Source organism: Calliopsis andreniformis, chromosome 9 (assembly GCF_051401765.1).
Source record: "Calliopsis andreniformis isolate RMS-2024a chromosome 9, iyCalAndr_principal, whole genome shotgun sequence".
Classification (NCBI taxonomy): domain Eukaryota; kingdom Metazoa; phylum Arthropoda; class Insecta; order Hymenoptera; family Andrenidae; genus Calliopsis; species Calliopsis andreniformis.
This window is the reverse complement of record NC_135070.1, coordinates 21,094,188-21,114,338: the sequence shown is the minus strand read 5'-3', so window position 1 is coordinate 21,114,338 and position 20,151 is coordinate 21,094,188. Positions and strand designations below refer to the sequence as shown.

The 20,151-nt window shown below is 37.4% G+C and overlaps 4 protein-coding genes across 5 annotated transcripts in view; 1 reads left to right on the top strand and 3 right to left on the bottom strand.

Moving 5' to 3' along the window:
• Positions 1-1,111: 1,111 nt before the first annotated feature.
• LOC143183530 (F-box/LRR-repeat protein 2) lies at positions 1,112-7,409 on the bottom strand. Its single transcript, XM_076385083.1, has 9 exons — positions 7,152-7,409; positions 3,877-4,107; positions 3,606-3,673; positions 3,273-3,402; positions 2,627-3,088; positions 1,874-2,065; positions 1,714-1,815; positions 1,392-1,607; positions 1,112-1,249 (listed from the first exon to the last, which is right to left on the bottom strand). The coding sequence occupies exons 1-9, from the start codon at positions 7,179-7,181 to the stop codon at positions 1,142-1,144; spliced, it is 1,539 nt and encodes a 512-aa protein (XP_076241198.1). The 5' UTR covers positions 7,182-7,409; the 3' UTR covers positions 1,112-1,141.
• LOC143183499 (uncharacterized) lies at positions 7,286-14,723 on the top strand. The gene is made up of 23 exons (XM_076385046.1): positions 7,286-7,330; positions 7,403-7,595; positions 9,955-10,599; positions 10,636-11,788; positions 11,937-11,987; positions 12,069-12,127; positions 12,205-12,320; positions 12,376-12,441; positions 12,498-12,564; positions 12,603-12,605; positions 12,655-12,701; positions 12,757-12,804; positions 12,860-13,033; positions 13,085-13,122; positions 13,183-13,199; positions 13,294-13,350; positions 13,397-13,413; positions 13,456-13,484; positions 13,537-13,555; positions 13,609-13,666; positions 13,739-13,761; positions 13,844-13,946; positions 14,011-14,723. Exons 1-23 carry the CDS (start codon positions 7,286-7,288, stop codon positions 14,721-14,723), a joined length of 3,741 nt encoding a protein of 1,246 aa, XP_076241161.1.
• A 1,958-nt stretch (positions 14,724-16,681) lies between these two features.
• Npf (neuropeptide F) lies at positions 16,682-19,252 on the bottom strand. 2 transcript variants are annotated; one of them, XM_076385432.1, is made up of 3 exons: positions 19,112-19,252; positions 17,405-17,617; positions 16,682-17,242 (listed from the first exon to the last, which is right to left on the bottom strand). In XM_076385432.1, exons 2-3 carry the CDS (start codon positions 17,587-17,589, stop codon positions 16,996-16,998), a joined length of 432 nt encoding a protein of 143 aa, XP_076241547.1. In that variant the 5' UTR covers positions 17,590-17,617; positions 19,112-19,252; the 3' UTR covers positions 16,682-16,995. The 2 variants fall into 2 exon arrangements, with proteins under 2 accessions (XP_076241547.1, XP_076241548.1); XM_076385433.1 differs by having other exon boundaries at positions 19,108-19,233.
• Positions 18,903-20,151, bottom strand: part of LOC143183498 (uncharacterized) — a 38,998-nt gene continuing 37,749 nt past the window's right edge. The window contains 3 exon segments of the mRNA XM_076385045.1: positions 18,903-19,030; positions 19,108-19,207; positions 19,209-19,363. Coding sequence (XP_076241160.1) covers positions 18,903-19,030; positions 19,108-19,207; positions 19,209-19,363 — 383 coding nt within the window.

The following is a 20,151-nucleotide window of genomic DNA, read 5'->3' as shown; positions in this document are numbered from 1 at the left end:
CGACAGTGTCTCCTAAGATTTCACGTCGAGATTCAAAGAACCTAGAAATTTCTACGACGCTTGTCGTATTTTCTTTTCCGCCTTTTTTTTTTTTTACTTTTTGTATCTTTTAGTGAATAACGTTATAATAGGCAGTGTTCGTTCAGAAACTGCTACAGGAACACACGTACACACGTACACACGCGATTCTTTGAGAAAAATTGAGTGTCTATGTAGTGTGAAACACATTCAATACGATTATCATTTCTTCTCATCCCCAGTTCTAGTCTTAACTAGTATATCTGAAAAATGTACTTTAGCGGACGCAAGCGTGTCGCGTCACCGTTAAGAACAAATCGCGCGTTTCACTTCAACGATAGTCTAGATCTATAGCAGAGAGGTTGCGTCGTACTAAAAAAATATATGTATATGTGTGTATATGTGTATATACACGTACATTTAGTGTTTTTGTTTTTATGTAAAACATCGAACCGCAAGGAGTTCGACCGTTGGATCGATAATATCCGATCGCGTCCATCAATATATGGTGATGAGAAGCGTACGCACCATCGCTCAAAAATTATTGCATGTCGTCATCGTTGCGTCTATGTAACTAGCGACGAATAACAGAAGCGATCACCAATAGGAGTGTTGGGAATTTCTTTCCTTCGTGAAATGTTTGACTCGCGTTTCGACTGTGATGATAATTAATGGCAATCTACTATTAAACGATGAAATAACCGTAAAATCGTGCTCAAAATAGCGACGACATGGTAGGTAGTACGTGACAGTAGTAAAGTGACAGTGATGAAACAGTAGTCTAGCGGTTGTGTTTGTATGCGCACGCATGTGTTCGTTTGTTTAGGTGACGATACTGTACTCGTTGCGTGTACAGCTCGAATGAACTTGAAGGGATTCGCGCGATTCACGGAGACGCTTATGCTATATTTTTCTCTCTCTTCTTTTATCTTTCCCTCTCTCCATTCCTTCTTTCTCTCTTTGTCTCTCTTCAAGTGTCGGTGACACGAGCAGCCAGAGTATTCTGGGTCTGGTAGCCAGAGAGGAGATCCCACGATCGCCGTAAGCGGCGATCCTCAAAACAAAGTCCACTGGTAATGTGGCACGTCGGACGATTTTACATCAAAGTCAGTTGAATGCAGAATCACAGAATGACACAGCATCGGCAATATCGTTGCCGTGATGCTCCTGCGCTCGGTGGAGGTGTCACAGGCGCGAAGTACGCGTGGACTTTGATATTAGGCAAATGTGTCTGAAATGAATGGTTCAAGGTTGTTGTAAATGAACTGGCTGAAATATTTGGCATAGGCTACACAGGGAATATCCGATAACCCTTCAGATGAGAAAGTTTAAGAATGGTAAAGGATTAAATAAAGAAGTTTATGATACTTTACTCGAAGTCTACGTATGCCAGCTCTGGTGATCAATTGACAGTCGTAAAGCTCGATGCGCTCGAGATTGTGGCAGGCTTGTAAAAGGTGATCGAGACTGGCGTCTGTGATGAGAGGACAATTGTCCAGTTCCAATACCGCTAGATGTTCTGCTGCGCAGGGTGATAGGGCCAGCTGTCTGATACCCTCGTCTGTGATCAACTCGCAGTGCGATAAACTCTGGTTTTCCAAAACATAAATTTGCGAAATTAATTTCAAGCGTTTCTACGTGACCAAAGGAATAAGTTTTACAGAAATAAATCCAAGAATCCAAGACTCGACTTACCAATTTTTCTAATCTGGGACAGCCCATGGCTAGATGAATAAGTGTAGCGTCAGTAATTAAAAGGCACTCTTCCAGGTCCATTTTTTCAAGGAGTCTACAATTCTAGAAGTCGAAACAATTAGTTATATTACACTGTCGAGCGATTAGTCGATTAACTTACCTTTGCAAGAGCCTGGAAGCCCGCGTCGGTGAAATGAGTGCAGGCTACGCACTCGAGGACACTGAGGAGTGGACAGTGTTGTGCTAGAGTGACCAAAGACGCGTCCGTCAGATTAGGACAATTCGATAGGCAAACGTAGTGCAACTGCGGACATTGTTCGCTGAGCTCTCTGACTGCATCGTCCGTTATATTCTGCAATAAATCTACCTTGATAATCTTTATATTCCGCTAGAGGCTTCGACAGATTTAGCGCCGCGACTACTAACTTGATAGGCTTTTCTGCAAAAGGTCTTCTGAACAATGTTTCTATTTTTTATTATTTAAATATCCCTGAATGAATAACGTATCTCTAGTCATTAAGCAATGATCACATTTCGTTTATAACGTCAGGCGTTTCCTAAATGTATAAGCTAAATTTTCAAAATGTTGAAATAAATAGTAGTGAGTGACATACTACGTTAGAAAGGGCTTGTAGTCGTGTTCTCACTTGCCGAAAAAAAGTTTGAAAGTAGTCGATGCAATAATTAAATAATGCAGTAGACTCCGTCGTTTATCGCAGCGCTTAACCTGTTAATTCTTTGCACTCGCGTGTTTACACCAAATCGGCACGTTATTGGAAAAAAAATTTGCCAAATCTGATTCGTGAAAATAAATATAATTGAAAGTGAATGAGGGGAGAAAAAAAAACATAAAGTGTGAGTAGTCGTACGAGTGCAAAGACTCAAGCCGGGGTACAACTGAGTCCGTAAGTACCCTGCATTCGTGTAGATTGATCGCCTCTAACTGGGGACAGTAACGAGCCAGACATTTGACAGCTCTGTCTGTCAATTTACGACAACCTTTGCAGAAAAAGCTACGGAGTTCCGGGCATCCTCTGGCTAACGCTTCGACTCCGTTGTCGGTAAGAAACTCGCACCAGGACAGGTTGATGTGAGTGAGGAGTTGACAGCCATCCGAGAGATCCTTTAGGGAGAGGTCCGTTATCTCGGGGCAGGAATCCAAGTTCAGTCGTTGAAGTTTCGGACAGTGAGTGCTGAGTGCTGCGCAGGTCGCATCTGAGATCTTTTTGCACTGGCTCAAGTTCAACTCCTCGATGTTCGGACACAATTGAGCCAACGTGCGCATGGAATTGTTTCCGATACTTTGACATCCTCTCAGAGACAGTTGCCTCAAGAAGCCCCCACATCGTCTCGATATATTTTCTATAACTGCTCCCTGCGATTCGAAACGTTCGGTGAGACGTGGGTTCGGCGACTATTCTTTCAGGACTGTGTCTTTTCGCGATCAACGCATCGCTTACCGTGGAAAACGTTCAGAATCAGAAAAGTCAATCAACGTTTTTGTAAAAGATTGCATGATTTTGTCAGCTGGTAAACAATGCGTCAACGGTTCGATTTACCTCCACGTCACGTTGGAAGTCGAAGAGATCGATTCTCTGCCAGTTGGATCCGTCGAGCGCCAATACGTTCCATGCTTTGCTCACTTGCGCGCACCGGCATAACGACACCACGTCCAGATACGAGAGAATTCTATCAATTGTACGGCAATCTTATTACTTGCTTTTGTCGAACGACTGTTCGTTGACAAATCTCTACTCAGAGTGCGACAAGAAAATGAAAAAAGTAGGAGAGAATAGACATATATTATGCACGAGAGCGTAGTGTCGCATAAAGAAATTCGATGGATAATCAAATGTAGGAAATTAAGGCAACATGTACGTCTCTTACGATACCTAAGTAGCAATTCTTTTGGCAGTTTTTTATTAATCTGCGCCTCGTCGTCATGAAACACCCATGTTAGCTGCAACCAAAAAAAGAAACAAACTCGAATAATGAATTTGCTTTGAGAGGAGGAAGAGGGAGGAGGGTGATTCAGTGGCGAACGAACGAAAGATGTAGGGTAGAACTGCGATACCGTATTAGACGTTCGAGTGACGGGACAATACAGTTGATGATAATGCCAAGCGAGCAAAGTGGCATGCGTGACAGTACAAGTCGACAAACCTGCATATAAGACTGCTTGATGGTAGTAGCGGGGTTGTGAGTGTGCGATTGCGACGTATAATAACCGGCCTGATGATGATAATCATGATGGTGTTGGTGATGATGACGATGATGATGATACGATGGATGATGTTGCCTCCACCATTGACCGCTTGCACCGGACTCTTCGTTCGGTTGTACCCCTTGTCCGACCTGGCCTCCTCCTCCTACGCCAACGCGACTTACTTTTTTCTAAAACAACGCATTACCATCGATCACGAAATCGATTATCACGAGTAATCGATAGCAATATCGATCGTTTCAAAGCTGAGATCTTTCAACCCGCCTAGCTTTACTCGTAAACAAGTCTATGAAGAACAGCATCGTATCAACTACCTCAATGATTCCCTCGACTCACGTTTAATCTGGAAAATTGATAATTATTCGGTGTATATATAATACTGATGTAAATAGTGAATTCGAGTAATACGATGAACCTTCCAGCCAATTTACTCAATCGCGTCGAAATACAACTGTAATATTTCTATAGTCGATTTTAGACGTGCTCGAAAAATTGGAACACCCCCGCAGTTCGTGCATTTAAAAAGTAATCGCAACGCGCGGTTCTTGTATCGATCTTTTCTATAAATACCCTTTTGCAGCTTCGAGACTGATGCAGCTTCACAATTCGTCGTACGAAAAGGGAGATTTCTTTACAAATTAATCTTCACAACACAATCTTCGAAATGTAGATTTTTCAACTTAATAGAGAACCAATTTCTAGATAAAGACGTTTTACGGAGATCTGAAGATTAATATTTAAGATAAAAATGATCGTTTTTAAACTTTTTTTTTTAAATAGATTTTCACTTTGAACGACTAGGTCAAGAACCTATATTAAGATCTGAACAAGCTTCACCTATAGATTGATCGACTTTTTTTTATTGTAATCACAAGAGGATAGGAATCTCTCATCAATTATCAGTAAACCGATAAAATACATCGATTGATGGGTATTGCGTGTTTTTCAAGTGCATGCGAAAAAGATAGGTATTTGTTTTCTTCACCACGGTGTGAACAATAATAATTGGATAGTATTGGAATAGCAAATGAAATGCTGTCTTCTTCTACTTTCAGATTAGACGTAGTACGAACAATTGTCTACGATTCCTATTTAATATACGTTGCTGAGCATTTGGAATGCATGTAATTAGCAAGACTACAGTGTAATTCTCAGAGCCAATTGCATATATATTAGTGTTCTCCAGTGAGCATCTAGTATCGTGAAAAATTCTATTACATTTCTTCTTATCGCGGTGGGAAGTGCTAGTCGTTGTAATCAGTGAGAACGTAACGATTAGAGATGCATTAAACGATATTTTGTATAGTGGGCAACATTGACGTTTTATAGTTAAAATTGACGATGGGTACGCTGCAGAGTCTTATTGAGTAACTCTCAGCAGAACAATAGCTCGCAAGTGAAAACTATAATTCCAAAATTCTTGTCAAACCATCGCAGAGAATATTGCTATCAATTTTGTCCAACAACACTTTTCCTGAATACCGTGACAATCATGCGTCGCGTCGTTGCAGCTATTGCATTTATCTTTGTCCAAGACTGCATTAACAGGTTGAATTTACCAGTCACGTTACTGTTGCGTTCGTTATCAAGAAGCTCGAACTCAAAAGGTTTTTATGAAGTAGAATATAGACATCATATTTAGATTTCATTTGCTAGATCTGAGCTAAGAGAAAGATTAAGTAAGTCTGGGTAATTAGTATTGAATTTCCGATTGAAGTTACGAAGTTACTTCCGATTGGAGCTTACAGATCGCGAATGGCTCGCGACGCGCGCCACTTCGGCTTACACGTGGGCCACCCCGTGCTAGTTTTCCCTCCAAATCAATTCGAGTCATGGCAGCGCATCTTGCGACCAGGGGCATGCGACAGACGTCTCGTCGAATTGCGAGACAATGACTTCGATGCGGACCGAGAATTCGGTGCACGTAAAAACACCCCCACGACTACTTTCACGGTGGGAGATAAAAGGAAAGTGAAGACAGTGGCAGAGGGACAGGATTTCGCGCAGAGTCGAATTTTCACATTTCATTGTCAACCAGAAGGAAAGGCAACGCTAAGAATTAATGTTGGAATTCATAACAACGGTCCTTCCAAACCTTTGTTGAACTTTCAATTTTTCTTCAACCGATTCAGGTTCTTTCTAACATAATATTTATCGTGGAACACGCATTGTATTTTTGACGAGACAGTTACGTTGTGAATCCCCTTTCTGGCCACTAGAATGTATTGTCAAGGGCTGCTTTAATTGAAATTCCAGTAGAGCAATTGTACTTAATGTTAGAGGCAGGAGGATACTCGGCAGATAAATCGAGAAAGATAAAGGAGGACGAGGGTTAGAGGAACGTGGACCTCGCTAAGGTTCGTGAAGAATGAAGCGAAAATTAGTCGACCCATTTTGAATGTTCGCAAACGGTGAGATGCTATGTTACAATGCTGATGAGAAATTGAACAAAGAAAGAGGAACGCACAGGACAATGCACTAGAAGTGAGAATCGGTGTTCGAGTACGCGTAGACGGTGACAACTCCGATAACGACAGACTGTGACGTCGACGATGACGATGACGATGACGATGACGACGATGATGACGACGACGACGACGACGACGACGACGACGACGACGAAACAGGACAGTGCTATCGGAGACGCAGAAACTGGAGAACGAAGGTAGACAGAAAGAAAGAATGAAAGAACAAAGAACGGAGGTGACTGGTTGGTTGGTCGATCAGAAAAACAGAGATAGAGGCAGAAGAAGGCGAAGGCGAAGGCGAAGGCGAAGAAAGAGAAAAAGAAAGAGAAAAAGAAAGAGAAAAAGAAAGAGAAAAAGAAAGAGAAAAAGAAAGAGCGAGAAGGAGCAACGATAGAGAGACACAGATAGAGGGAAGTAGAGCGAGAGGGAGATAGAGAGGCAGCGGAATGGTAGCGATGAAAATGTAAGAAAGCTTTATAACTAACCAAGGAACGAGACAGCAACGGAGTTGTGTTTACCGCGAAGTTTCGTGGCTAATCACCGCCACAGACGGACGAGACACGAGCGAGAAAACGTCGTTAGGCATAACAGAGGCCAGGGGAGCGAATCAGCTGTTCGCCTCGGCAATGACAACATTGGACACACGCACGACCCCCCCAAACTGTGTGGTGACTTTGACGCGCGTTTCTACACAGAGTCGGCCAACCCGTCTCTCTCTTTCGCTGTGAAACGATGCGTTGACTTACCTCGAGCCTGGTGCGCCCGGAGTGTATCATCCTTTTGCGTCGCGTTATTTTGCAAAATTTTCGGGAATACCCGCACGATCGTTAAAGGAAAAAAGGTGTCGCGGTCGAACGAGTCGCTACGCTTCGCGAGAGAAATGGCCGAGTCTACTGAATACGAGCCGTGCCACCGTCACTCTCTGGTGGGGGGAAAAGACGATTGATGCACATTCCCCTCGAGCCAACACTCTCACTCGACGATTGGCTCTTCCTAGTCGACTTGGCGACAACACGACCAATCCGCTAACGGCCAACCATTGTTTACACGCATTCTTATTGGATCCTTTTTTCTGAGGGAGCACGACAGATACGGCGAACCGTGCGACACCACTGATCACTATCACGCTAGAGACATCAGTGTACCATTTTCTCAATCAGTTGTGAACAGTTGTGAAAGAACTGTTAAAGGTAACTGCACGACCTACAGTTGTCAACTTGTCATAACTTGTGCTATCGACTGGCCAACGAGATACAATGTATAGAATAATAGAGAGAATCCTATTATCCTATCTTATCGGTAATATCTTCTAATACATTCATCTGTCATGCACTCAGAGGCTCAGAGTCAGAGGGCTTGTCTTATATCATTCCTTTCGTAAGTCCTCTTACCATTTTCGTCTCCTACCTGACCTTATCGATTCAGTTCAAACTGAGATTACAGCGCCGCGAATGCTAGGAATTCAAATTAGATACTAGCGGAAACATTTCAAATTTATTAGCGCGTAAGATTCAAATATTGCGAAGAAAAAATGTTATATAATTAAAATTGTGATGAAAGTGGAAAAAGAATATAACTATTGTTAATAGATCAAAGAAAGGCGCTCGACGAATCTCCAGGGGTTGAAAGGATGTGACGTCTATCCAATGAAGGTGAAGTTGAAATTTACTAGTGGATTTGCAAAAAATACTAGCTTTTCGAAAACTTTATATTGCGAACACTCGACTTTGATACATACATTTATTTCCGGATCCACAGTTATGAATGATATTGAGTATGAGCACAAGGTCATTTCATTCTACCTTAAAATTAAAAATATTGTTTTTTTTTTGGAGATATGCAGACCAAGTGCCAAATTTTTCCATTTACATAATCATTTCGCTTTGAAGTTTTGTAAAATTGGCACAAAACTTCCACAAATGTGATTCGTTAAGATATACTCATGAATTGGAAAGCCATCAACCCAGAAGATGTTTGAACAGTTGTACGTACAATCAAATTTGTGAAAATATTCTGTCAACAAAGTGCGTTACTATCTTATTAGTTAACGTCATGCACCATTAAGCACGTCTGCTAATTCTTTATTTATCAATATATTAAGAAAGCCAATTAAGAAATAAGATAACTGGTAGTGATGTATTGAAGGAAGTGTTTCATCATACTTGGTTTTCGGTTATAAATATATTTTATTATTTACTTTTCATAAAAGGAAAGTTTGTGTGACATTAACGCCTTAGTGTGTTACCATATCCGATAGATTGGAAACATTTTTATATCACTGTATCATTTCCAAAGGCTGTAGTTGTATAGAATTATTGCTATAAAATAATACATTTGTAAAATTAGTCATTTAGAAAAACGATTACGCGGTTTGCATCAGTAAAATTATTCTTAAGGAATAAAAATCGATTAATATTTTTGCGAAACTTGCAATGACAAGTTAAATGTTTCTACATTAAGTAGTCGGTTATAATAAGCAATAAATATGCAATTCTCAATACATATAAAGTGTCCAAAATTCAAAAAAAGTTTCAAGTGTGTACATAGAAATGTGTATGCTGCTTACCAAGCAACTTTGATAGGATCCGGGCAAGAAGTAGGGGAAACCCATCGATTCCCTTCAATTTACGTTTCGAGGAATACTATTCGATAGATATACTTATGAATATGTAAATATATTTACAATTAAAAACTACCGCAAGTACATAACTTTATAGATTTGTGCAGTCGTGTGTTACCATAACTAAATACAGAATCGTAAATGCATAGTATCGATTGTGAGTGAATATTCGATTAAATGAGTAGAGGGTTATCGGCATTTGAAATACGTGTTGTCCAGACTAGTCGTATTTGAACTTTGGCTGATAAACTATGTCAAAGACGTAAAGGATACACAAAAACGGAAAACGAAAATCGAAAATCGATAGGAATGTACTACGTCAGAGACAGTTAGACAGAGATATGATAACTCGTAGCGTCATTTGGCGATAAGGTCTCTCGTATATAAAAGCCGTTTTGTATACTTGAGATTTGCCAGTGTCTGTTAAATAATCAGGGATAACGCATTCGATATACTTGACGATTGATTTTTCGGACATGAGGAGTGAGTAGTTTGAAAATTGTTTCTGCAAAGAAAGTATCGCAGAGCATGAATACGGACAGTTGCCGAATGTGTACCTACTGGTTACTTAAATCGTACTTTACTAATCTTTTCATTGATACTACATTAATGTATTTACTCATACGTGATGCTTTTTCTTAATTGTCTTTTTATTCGGAAATGTAATATTTTTAAGATAAGTACAATTTAAGAAACCGGTTTAATTTACACTTGACACAGAATTAAACATGCAATCATAGATTCCTTAAACATCAAAGTACAGTCTTAAACATTCACGTGTGTACAAACGAGTGTAATATGGAGAATATAATAAAAAGTATTAAGCAGTATGCATTCGGCAACTTCTCTTTAACTGTAGTTAAAATAATAGTTACTCGATTCATTTTCTAATGACATATCACATGATGATCTATTTGACTTGATTTCAGGATTTTGTCTGGCAATCATTGCCATTCTGGCAACAACAGTTGGTGTGTTTGCCACCGAAGTACCGACAACATGCCCATCGGAGGACCCTGTCAACAAAACAATTCATATTGCTCACGAGTCCGATTGCACCAAGTTTTACAAATGTTTGATAGGCAAAAAACACGAGATGACATGTCCAGAATACAAACCAGGAGAGAAATTGTGTTTCAACCCGAAAAAACAAATCTGCGATTGGCCGTGGAATGTGAAATGCTGTAACGAAACGAAACATCCATTAGATCCACATTGTCCTACGTCGGATGAAGAAACAACGGCTCTGTGGCCTCATCCCTATAGTTGTAACTTATACTATACATGCAAAAATGGTATAAAAAGTCTAAGATCCTGCAACAAAGGGGAGCTATTCGATTCCGAATTACTGCAATGTAGACCCTCGCATAATGTGAAATGTAACGAAGGTATTACGTGCCCTCCAGCAGGATCATCCGAGATCGTAGTCATACCACACGATTGCGATTGCACAAAATATTATACATGTGTCGATGGAGAGCTAATTCGAAAACATTGTCCTGCTGGTGAAAAGTTTGATTACATCCGAAGAGAGTGTATTTTAGCTACAGAAGCGGTGTGTAATATCGGGACCAGTACAGGGGTACCAAAAACGACTTCAGCCACTCCAGCGCCGGTAAAATGTCCTGTGGGTGAAGATAAAGACATTCCACATGAAACGGACTGCAGCTCTTATTATAGGTGTAAAAATGGCATAAAACACTTGGAACATTGTAGAAGTGGATTATATTTCGATGAAATAATGGGTATGTGTACTTGGTGGGAGAACGTCGATTGTGGTACAAGAAGTTCGTTAACTACTTCATCTTTGCCTGGTAAAGATACAACCGATGAAATTACTCTAACAGAATGCCCATTAAAGGGATCTCATGAAAATGTGACATTACCACATGAATGCTCTTGCGTTAACTATTACCTCTGTAAAGATAGCAAAGCAGTCCTTCAACAATGCGAAGAAGGAACTGTATATGATCGCGAGAAGCAAGCTTGCGAGGATTCGAAAAAAGTCAACTGTGAGAAATCTACTCCTGAATTAGAAACAACCCCCATTAAGGTTCTAACGAATATTCCAACAGATGTTATAAGCATTACTTCGTTAACTAATGGTCCAAAGGATCGTTGTCCACCTACAGGACGAGTGAAGATCGCCGATGAAACTGACTGCACAGCGTATTGGCTATGTAAAAATGGTGAGATAGTGTATCATGCATGGTGTCAATCCGGCCATTTTTTCAATCCTCAAGTCGCAGAGTGCGACCTTATTACCGAGAGCTCAGGCTGTAATGGAACGGTTACCCCCACACAAACTACCCCCACACAAACTACCCCCACAGAAACTACCCCCACAGAAACTACCCCAGAATTAGACCCGGACTGTCTTCCATTAAACTGTAAGGGTACAATTCGTTTCCCTGATACATCATATTGTTCGAAATATATTCAGTGTGTAGACGGCCGGAAGGAAACACGGATGTGTCCTGAAGGACTTAAATATAATCCAGAGATAGAAATGTGCGATCTACCGCAAAACGTGAATTGCGATATGGATCCGTTTCAATGTACGATCGATTCAGCTCCAGGAAAAACGATACCGCATGAGTGTCAATGTAATATGTATTATCAGTGCGAACAGGACCGAGTAATCCGTAAGACATGCGGTATTAACTTAAATTACGATTGCGTATTAAAAAGGTGCATCAGTAAGGATAGAGCTGTATGTTGCAAGTCCTCGGATTTGTCCATTTTGCGATTCGGAGCTGCTTAGTCGCCTGACTAAGACATTGCAAAATGAATGGAGCAATGGAACTTTGCATGGCTATAAACATTTAGGTTTTTACTTCAACAAGTCAGAAGGAAAACCTACCTACATATTCTGCGAACGCTTTTAATTCATTTCTTTTCTTATGAACAGTCTTAACAACCAAAATGTAACAGATCTAAAAGAATTACCTCTAGGAAACTTGTTGAAATAAATTAAATGATTAGTTAAGATGTTTTCTTGATAATAATTCATAGTTTTAATAATAAAACATAACATGTAAAGGTACTTGAAACATTTATTTTTTATTCTGTTCCTTTTACTGACTAAAAAGTATCTACTCTGTAAGTAAAAAATATTAATCGATATGTTGCTATAAACTCCATATTATTTTCACCGGAATAACTAAGTCGAAGACTAGTTCAATCATGTATGGAACTAATCATAACGGGAAACATGAGACTAATAGTAATGGAAACTAAACTCAAAGTTGAATTACGTTTCGCATCGTGGTCGTTTAGTACGTACTACTACTTTGTCGATAATGAAAGCTTTCTGTAGGGGATACTCAAAGTTTGATATCGAACTGTAGTTGATCGACAAATCAAGTAACGTCCATATACCAAAAACGTTCTATCGCGATATAATATGTAAATCGGTCACACTTTTATGGATCCAATTACCTAGTACCCTTTACGCATAATTTAACACTAGCTGCTCTTTGTTATCTCTTACATTGATATGCTGATTTTCGATATAGAAAACTTGAATGGCACTATATGTGACATAGAATCAAATAAATATAATATGTGTTAACAGCTGGTGTGTTTTGTAATTTCGGTTTTACGTTTGATGTTTAATTAAAACTTAGTACGTGAACGTGCATACAACTGGTCGTATCAAAGCTTAACATCATATGTAAATCGCGGTTTCTATTAAAAAGTATCAAGGATACACGATTTCATTACTATAGACACGTGCCACTATGAACCAATTTCAAATTGATAAGAGCTACGATATCGTTATATAGAAATGCTATGGTCACATCAATTGAGTAAACTGTTTCTAAAATATAGATCAGCAGGCTGAAAAATTTGTGTCAAGTTACATTATTTATCTCGTACCACCTTAAAAAAACATTATACAGTCTGCTATTTGTCAAGTTCCTGTGTAATATTAATTTTGAAATGTACAAAAATACACTTTTTTCAATCGAATACCAACCATTTTCGAAGTACACGCTTCAGTGTGTACTAAAGTGTAAATTATAGTTTACTGTAATGAATACTTACGAATAAGAGTATGAATACCCTGTCGTAAAATATCATAAAAAAGAAGAGTTAATTAAATCCTTTTAAATATAATATAATTTATATATAATATAATTCTTGAACGATAGAATGACACGACAACAAAGCAACAGTTTAATGAAATTACATTAAAATGACTTTGAGTTGGAAAATAGAAATCAATATCGTTCAGATAAAAGTAACGAAATGCCACTATTAAGTAAATAACGTTGAGAAGATCAAATTTTCAATGAGCAACACGATAATCCACATATTCCGTGCGATAATCGGATATCGATAAAGATTTGGAGCCTATAAAAGCAGTTTCGTGTATGTCAAATGTATAGTTAGCTACAAAATAAGTAACGTGTGTGGTTCCTTAGATTCAATTATTTCGTTACTATTATGAACTGTAAGTAACTAGTAAATTTAACATCGTCTTTTGATAAGGGAACATTAACAAGCATTGATAAACAAAGAAAAGTAAAAAGTTTAACGTTGTAATGTATAATGTAAAAGTTTTCGAATTTTTAAAGAATATACGATTTTTATTTAACCACTTTTTGAAACTTTTTTCGAATTTCTATTATTACAGTTAACGAATAATAACAATAAACTTTATTTATGAAGTAAAAATGTAAGGACTTACTCATGCATATTCGTAAGAGTATAATATCAGTGACTTTAAGGTAAAACAACCTATGTCACATTATCAAAATATTCGAATTAAGTCCTCAGTTGAGATCTAGTATATGAAATTCATATTTTTAGACAAAAGAAAGGACATTAAAAGAACTTATTCACTTAAAAATAAGAATTCAAGAAGACATAAGTCCAAAAACTTTAAATGCTATAATCTCGAAAACAAAATCATGTTAGTTCATTTTGATCAGCAATCACAGATATGTATAATATTAACGCCGCTTTACGAATTTCAGGTATATATCTCTTGGCAATTTTTGCCATAGTAACACCGACTAATATTCTATCCGACACAGTGCCAACAGAATGTCCTCCAGGAGATCCAGTAGGATCAGAAGCAGTTCATTTGGCGCATCCAACAGATTGCACCAAGTTTTACAAGTGCTCTCACGGAAATCGTTATGAATTGAATTGCCCAGAATATGAACTCGGTAGAAGGCTATATTTTAATCCGCAAAAACAAGTTTGCGATTGGCCGTCGAACATAATCTGTTCAACTTTAACTACCACTACAACAATAACTACTACCACTACACCAACAACTACTACCACTACACCAACAACTACTACCACTACACCAACAACTACTACCACTACACCAACAACTACTACCACTACACCAACAACTACTACCACTAAACCAACAACTACCACCACTACACCAACAACTACATCAACTACTACATCCACCCCACCTTTCAATGAGTGTAATCCACTAGGATCGCAGTGTCCATCACGTGGCAAATGCAATTTACGCGATGAGTCTGGTGATTGTACGGCTTATTACCAATGCCAAAATGGTCAAAAGTTCTTTCGGTGTTGTCGTCCTGGACATCACTTCAACCCTCAGGTTGGAGAGTGCGATACCTTACCTTGCTCTGTACCATCTACCAAATGTCCAACCACCTTATTACTAAACTATGTAAACCAACATCGTGTAAGATACTAAATACTTCGAATTATCATTTTATCTCATGTTAATTCATACTAATTTTGTAACATTGTAACAAACACCTCCCTACTATAATTATATTTATAAGTATAAGAATATTCTTAATTGCATGCATTTATAATTCATTGCAATACGAATATGTAATACATAAGTTCTTAATAAAATCTAAAGGAAATATGGCTGCCTAAACATTTTCATTGGATTTATTCTGTTTCTGTAATATTTTAAAGTTTTATATTTTACTAGATCCGTGTTAAGTTACACACAATCACAAAATTTCGAGAAGAATAGAAATGAAACAGTATTATGTAAACATAATTCAGCTGGGTAATTCAACAAGATTGGATAGTGATAAGGGTTTGAAGACTATAAAAGCGGTTTCATGTACGTTAAACGTACAGTCGCTCGTAACGTAAGGAATAGTAACGTGCATCAGTTCCTTTAACGCACTGATTGCTTGTTCTTCACTATGAAGTGTAAGTACTTTACAATATTTGCTACAGTTTTTTGCAAGAGAGCATCAATTGACAAATTGACTGATGTTAATATGTACATTACTAGAAGGGAATACTGTTATAAAAAAAAACAAAAATTTTAATATTTTTTTACACGACTTTAATCATATTTTTCTTTTGTACTCTTCATATTGGGATTGTAATTGTCATTCAAATTAGACCATTCGTGGAGCTTTTTTCTTTTGTCTTTTTATATCAACTATTATTTTTCTAGAAACTAACAAATTACACTCTACCGAAACTCTATCGAATTGTTAGGACATACATATCTTCTTTGGTTTGTAGTTCTCGAAGCTGCTCTTTAGTTCCTTCAAAGCCGTTTTACTTATCGAGAGCTTCAGTATAGTTATAAAGTATAAAGCAATCTATATGCAATAGTAAGGTTCTAGCATGTACACTATACGAGTTTAAAACAGACTATTCAAAGCTTTTTCAACTTTCTACATTTACTAAGTGCTAAGTATTTATTTAAAATAGCCAAAATAAATGTATCCATAAACAAACAATACAGATTAACAAAGCTTTTCTTCTATAAATTTCAGTTTTATATTCACTAGTCTTTGTCACAGTGGCGATAATAGCCAGTAGCGTATCGGACCAAACAGTTGAAATAAAGTGTCCAGCGTGGAATCTTCCGGGTCAAAGAAATCGACAACCTCACCCAAATGACTGTGTATACTATTATAAATGTCTTTTTGGACGACCACATTTGAGACGCTGCCCAAAAATTGGCGGTATAGACCTCCATTTTGATCCCGTAGAAAAAGTTTGCGATTATCCATGGAGCGCAAACTGCACTGATAAACAGCCTACTCCTAATCCAAATCCTACTCCTAATCCAAATCCCACTCCTAGGCCAAACTGCGACCCCAATGGAACAATGTGTCCAACAGAAGGCACATGCAAAATAAAAAATGATAAGTATTGCAATGGTTACTTTCTATGCAAAAATGGAAATAAGATTGAGGGTTGTTGTACCAATTCTAAGTTCGATACAAAAACAGGCCAGTGCGAAACTGAAATCTGTAAACCTAACTGTTGTTCAAACTGGCAACCATGCAATTAATTTGTGAAGCAGACATTTTTTATTTTATGTGCATAATAAACATTGTTACTATACGCGATACTAATTGATCTTTTTCTGACAAGATAAGTGAAATACTTGTAGCGAAAATATTTTTTTGTTAGAGTATGGAATGCATTTAAATTTCTTCAATAAGGAATTTTTACAAAGTCCCTACTATTTTATGCACGATAAGTCACCGAGTTTCTTACTACGGAGATTTTGTATTTATACTACCAACAAAATAAAATATTATAGTCATAATGTTTATTATATTTTAAATGAATTGTAAGTAACGCGTATGTGAAGTCACTATATATTACTTAGACGTTAGTATTAATCGAAATAGAATTTGTAATAAAACATTTAAAACAACATCAAGGGATATATTATTTATTTTTAAACTTGTATTTAATTTTACAGAAAAATTGCGTTAAAAATAATGTTGCTTCGTTGGAATAAATGTATGATTAAGTACTTTAATCGCACTGTGTACTTCCAGATTCGATCATTAAAACAGACCTTTATTTTATTTTCTTATTATAATAGTGTCAAGAACCAGTTTTTGGTTAATAATTTAAGTGAACTGTTTTGACGAAACAAATCACTCTTGGTAAAATAGATAAATAATGTAAGATTACGCGGTTGAGAGATATATACGCTGTACATAGAAAGAACAGTACAGATCATTCTATTGCATATCGTCGTAATATTTTTCAACTATGTCTTTTAAATGACAGAATCGACCGTCGATTCTTGGCACATGCTTGTTATCATCAAAATGATCAAGTTCACGAAGAAATCGACTTTTCTCTTGTATTCTTTTCTCGAAATTTTCTTCCTGTGTCTGTTGAGAAGCTGCCAGGATTGCCCTTACCGAATTCCAAGCGGGATTAGCGTCCAATGTGGAAGAAAAAGCATCTCCCCTTTTGCCATACCTAGTACAATATTACAATTGTCTTACAGTAGAATTTGTAATTGTTAAAGCTACTATTGAATACACTTTATGGACAATGAATACCGAGAGCTTGAAATTGTTTCATAGATCAACTTCAGATTAGTCATGCAAAGAAAAACTAACGTCTTGTACGTTGTATTACCTGGCTTTTCCATTAAGAGAGTAATAATCTTTGACCTGACCTAAGTATCTCCTGAATTCTTCTGGACTTGAAATTACCTCTGGTCGAGTTGGTCTGGCCATAGGCTCAGGTTCACCTTTGACAATCATAGTTCCAAGAATGCAAACGATAAGGAATAAATAAATAGTGTTCGAATAGGGTTGCATTTTTCGCACCGCGAGTTAACTTCTTTCACTGAAAAAGAAATTTTTGTGTCAGAATTGATACTTTGTGGAGAATTGGTGTTTATTGAATATTTAGACGCGAAAATTGCAATCGTTTACCATCATCACAAAGTTTATAGCAGGATGAAAGAGAGTGTGAAATTGCGGAACACTGTTTCGAACTAGACACGAAATAACCCGTGATAACGTAACACAGGAATCTATTGTCAACAGAGACTGAAGTTGAAGTTGAGTTACCTGTTGCACAGTGTTTGTTTAGCATAGTTCTGTCGATCATGGGACTTTTCACCAGGGCACGTTTAATTGTTTCAAACAGAATATCTATGTATAATCGATAGACGAATTGGAAATCACATGTATTTTGAATATTATCGAAATTAGTCGTACGTACAAATATTTTGAAATAGTATTTGGATATTAATATATTCAATATTTAAACGAATTCGAGAAAAAATTGGAAGACAATCATTAATTTGAAAAGAATAAATAAAATTATTTATCCAATGTTGGTTTCTTTTTATGATAGTCCCACGCATTCTTTCATGCTATGTATTTATTAATACCGTTTTGCAAGGTTTTGTGAAGTATATTTGGATGGAAGAAATGAATTCAGCGACTTTTATAGATCATTTAGATGACAATATCGCTAGTTTGCCGAGGGCTTAGGTTGTGCTACGACCAGTTTTCATAAAGCTGAGAAACATACTGAATCGACCATTTTCTCATTTTATGGCGGTCTGTAGACTAAAAGAATACACATCGTTAGGTGAAAAGTACGGCATAAAAAGTACTCTCGCTGGTTCGATAATCCAGCAACAAAGCTGCTTCAAGAAGAGGACGAATATTCCTGCAGGATTTTTTACACTATACATTCCGAATTATGTCTTATTAAAGGCGCAGGACGTTTATCCTAAGCCTATTTTTACTTTAACAATGTTTAATATTTGGAAGAATGTTCGGTTACGTAAAAGAATTATCAGACTTCCGTGAAAGTCAAATTGTCGATTAAAAATTAACAAAGTCTATTCTTCAAAATAAAAATAATCAATTTTTCAGTGGACCTCCCATTAGATACAATTCATTTACATGAAGCTGATTGAGAAAGAGAATTTATATCGGTCTAAAGTCTACAGTAAAACTGTAACCTTTACTGAATATGTAAAACTGTGCAAACGTTTTAAATAATCTGAAGAATACATACGTGACCATCGAACTGATCGTTAGCACAACCATCGTGTTCATTGTTGCGCGATGACAAGTTCACATTATAAAATTATTGCTTCAAGGTATTTCTTTTAATTTAGATTTTTAATAAGTAAATCAAAGATAAGGAACATTTGTAAATTGATGATCCAAATGAATTCAGAGCTGTTCAGATGAAAATCAGTTACACACGTCACAGTGATTGATGCAACGCAAATTTCTATAAAGTATATCAAATTGCACGAATAACACGCTTTCCAAAGAATGCCAGTTGCCCTAAAGAAATTTGATACCTACTCACCGATCGAGGACTCGATTCTAGCCTATGTTCGTAGAAGAGAAACTGATCAACTTTGTGTATCCTGACGAATGATTCGGAAGTTTAGATCGGCCGCTCGTGCCACCGACAGGAGTATATATACTTGAGAACGCACCCTCCAACGCATCCCCTCGGCTGCAGCCCGTGTATCGCGCAGCCAATCCACGAGGTTCAACCCCACCAGTCGCTCTTCCCTCTGTCCTTTCATGGATCTTCTTCCTTCGGCTTCTGTGCCTATCAAAATTTCGTCTTAAGCATTTCATTCAATGATAATTCATTTCATTTTGATCCGTGTTGAATATAAGAAGAATAGAACAACTCATTTTTCCTACAACTATAATCCCTACAACTTATGATCGATATTTAACATAATAACAAGTAATATTCTTTGAACCGCTTGATCATAGCTGACATTTTCTGAAGTAAAATAACATATATGGTAAATTGTTAGTTAATCTTTACCATCCAAAGAAAACATATTGAAAGGCGGTGCTTGAAAGGAATTCTGGGAAAATATTTCTTGTAATATTTTCCTCGTCGAGCAATAAGATTTTATAAAAGTGTAATTGCATCACAGTTTGAAAGCGTTCTTACAAGATATTTCCAGTTTTAAGGATGTAAAGATGGATATTACTTTTTTTTTTACTTTAGATCTGAATGTATTTTTGAGAGCGTGTATTAAGCGACTCTCTTATAAAGTGTTTTGTTACCTAGATGCATTATCCTAGAATCTCGAGAGAGAATTATTCGATAGAAAAATAACAGGTGATGTCAACATGTTCCTCCCTTCGACCGATCCATATTAATGCCACGGTAATCAATTTAGTATTTATTCCCGTATACTCTTGCTGAATTTTTACAAAATCACCCTCGTCCTACCCATCTATTTTATATTTAAAATAAAACACCTTCCTCCCCCATCGTTTTTTTCGTTACATCAGTGCCGCATGTAGGTCGAACGGATTTCTCTGCTCTTGAAACTTTCAAACGCGAGATATCCGCGCATTACGTCTGCCAATTTA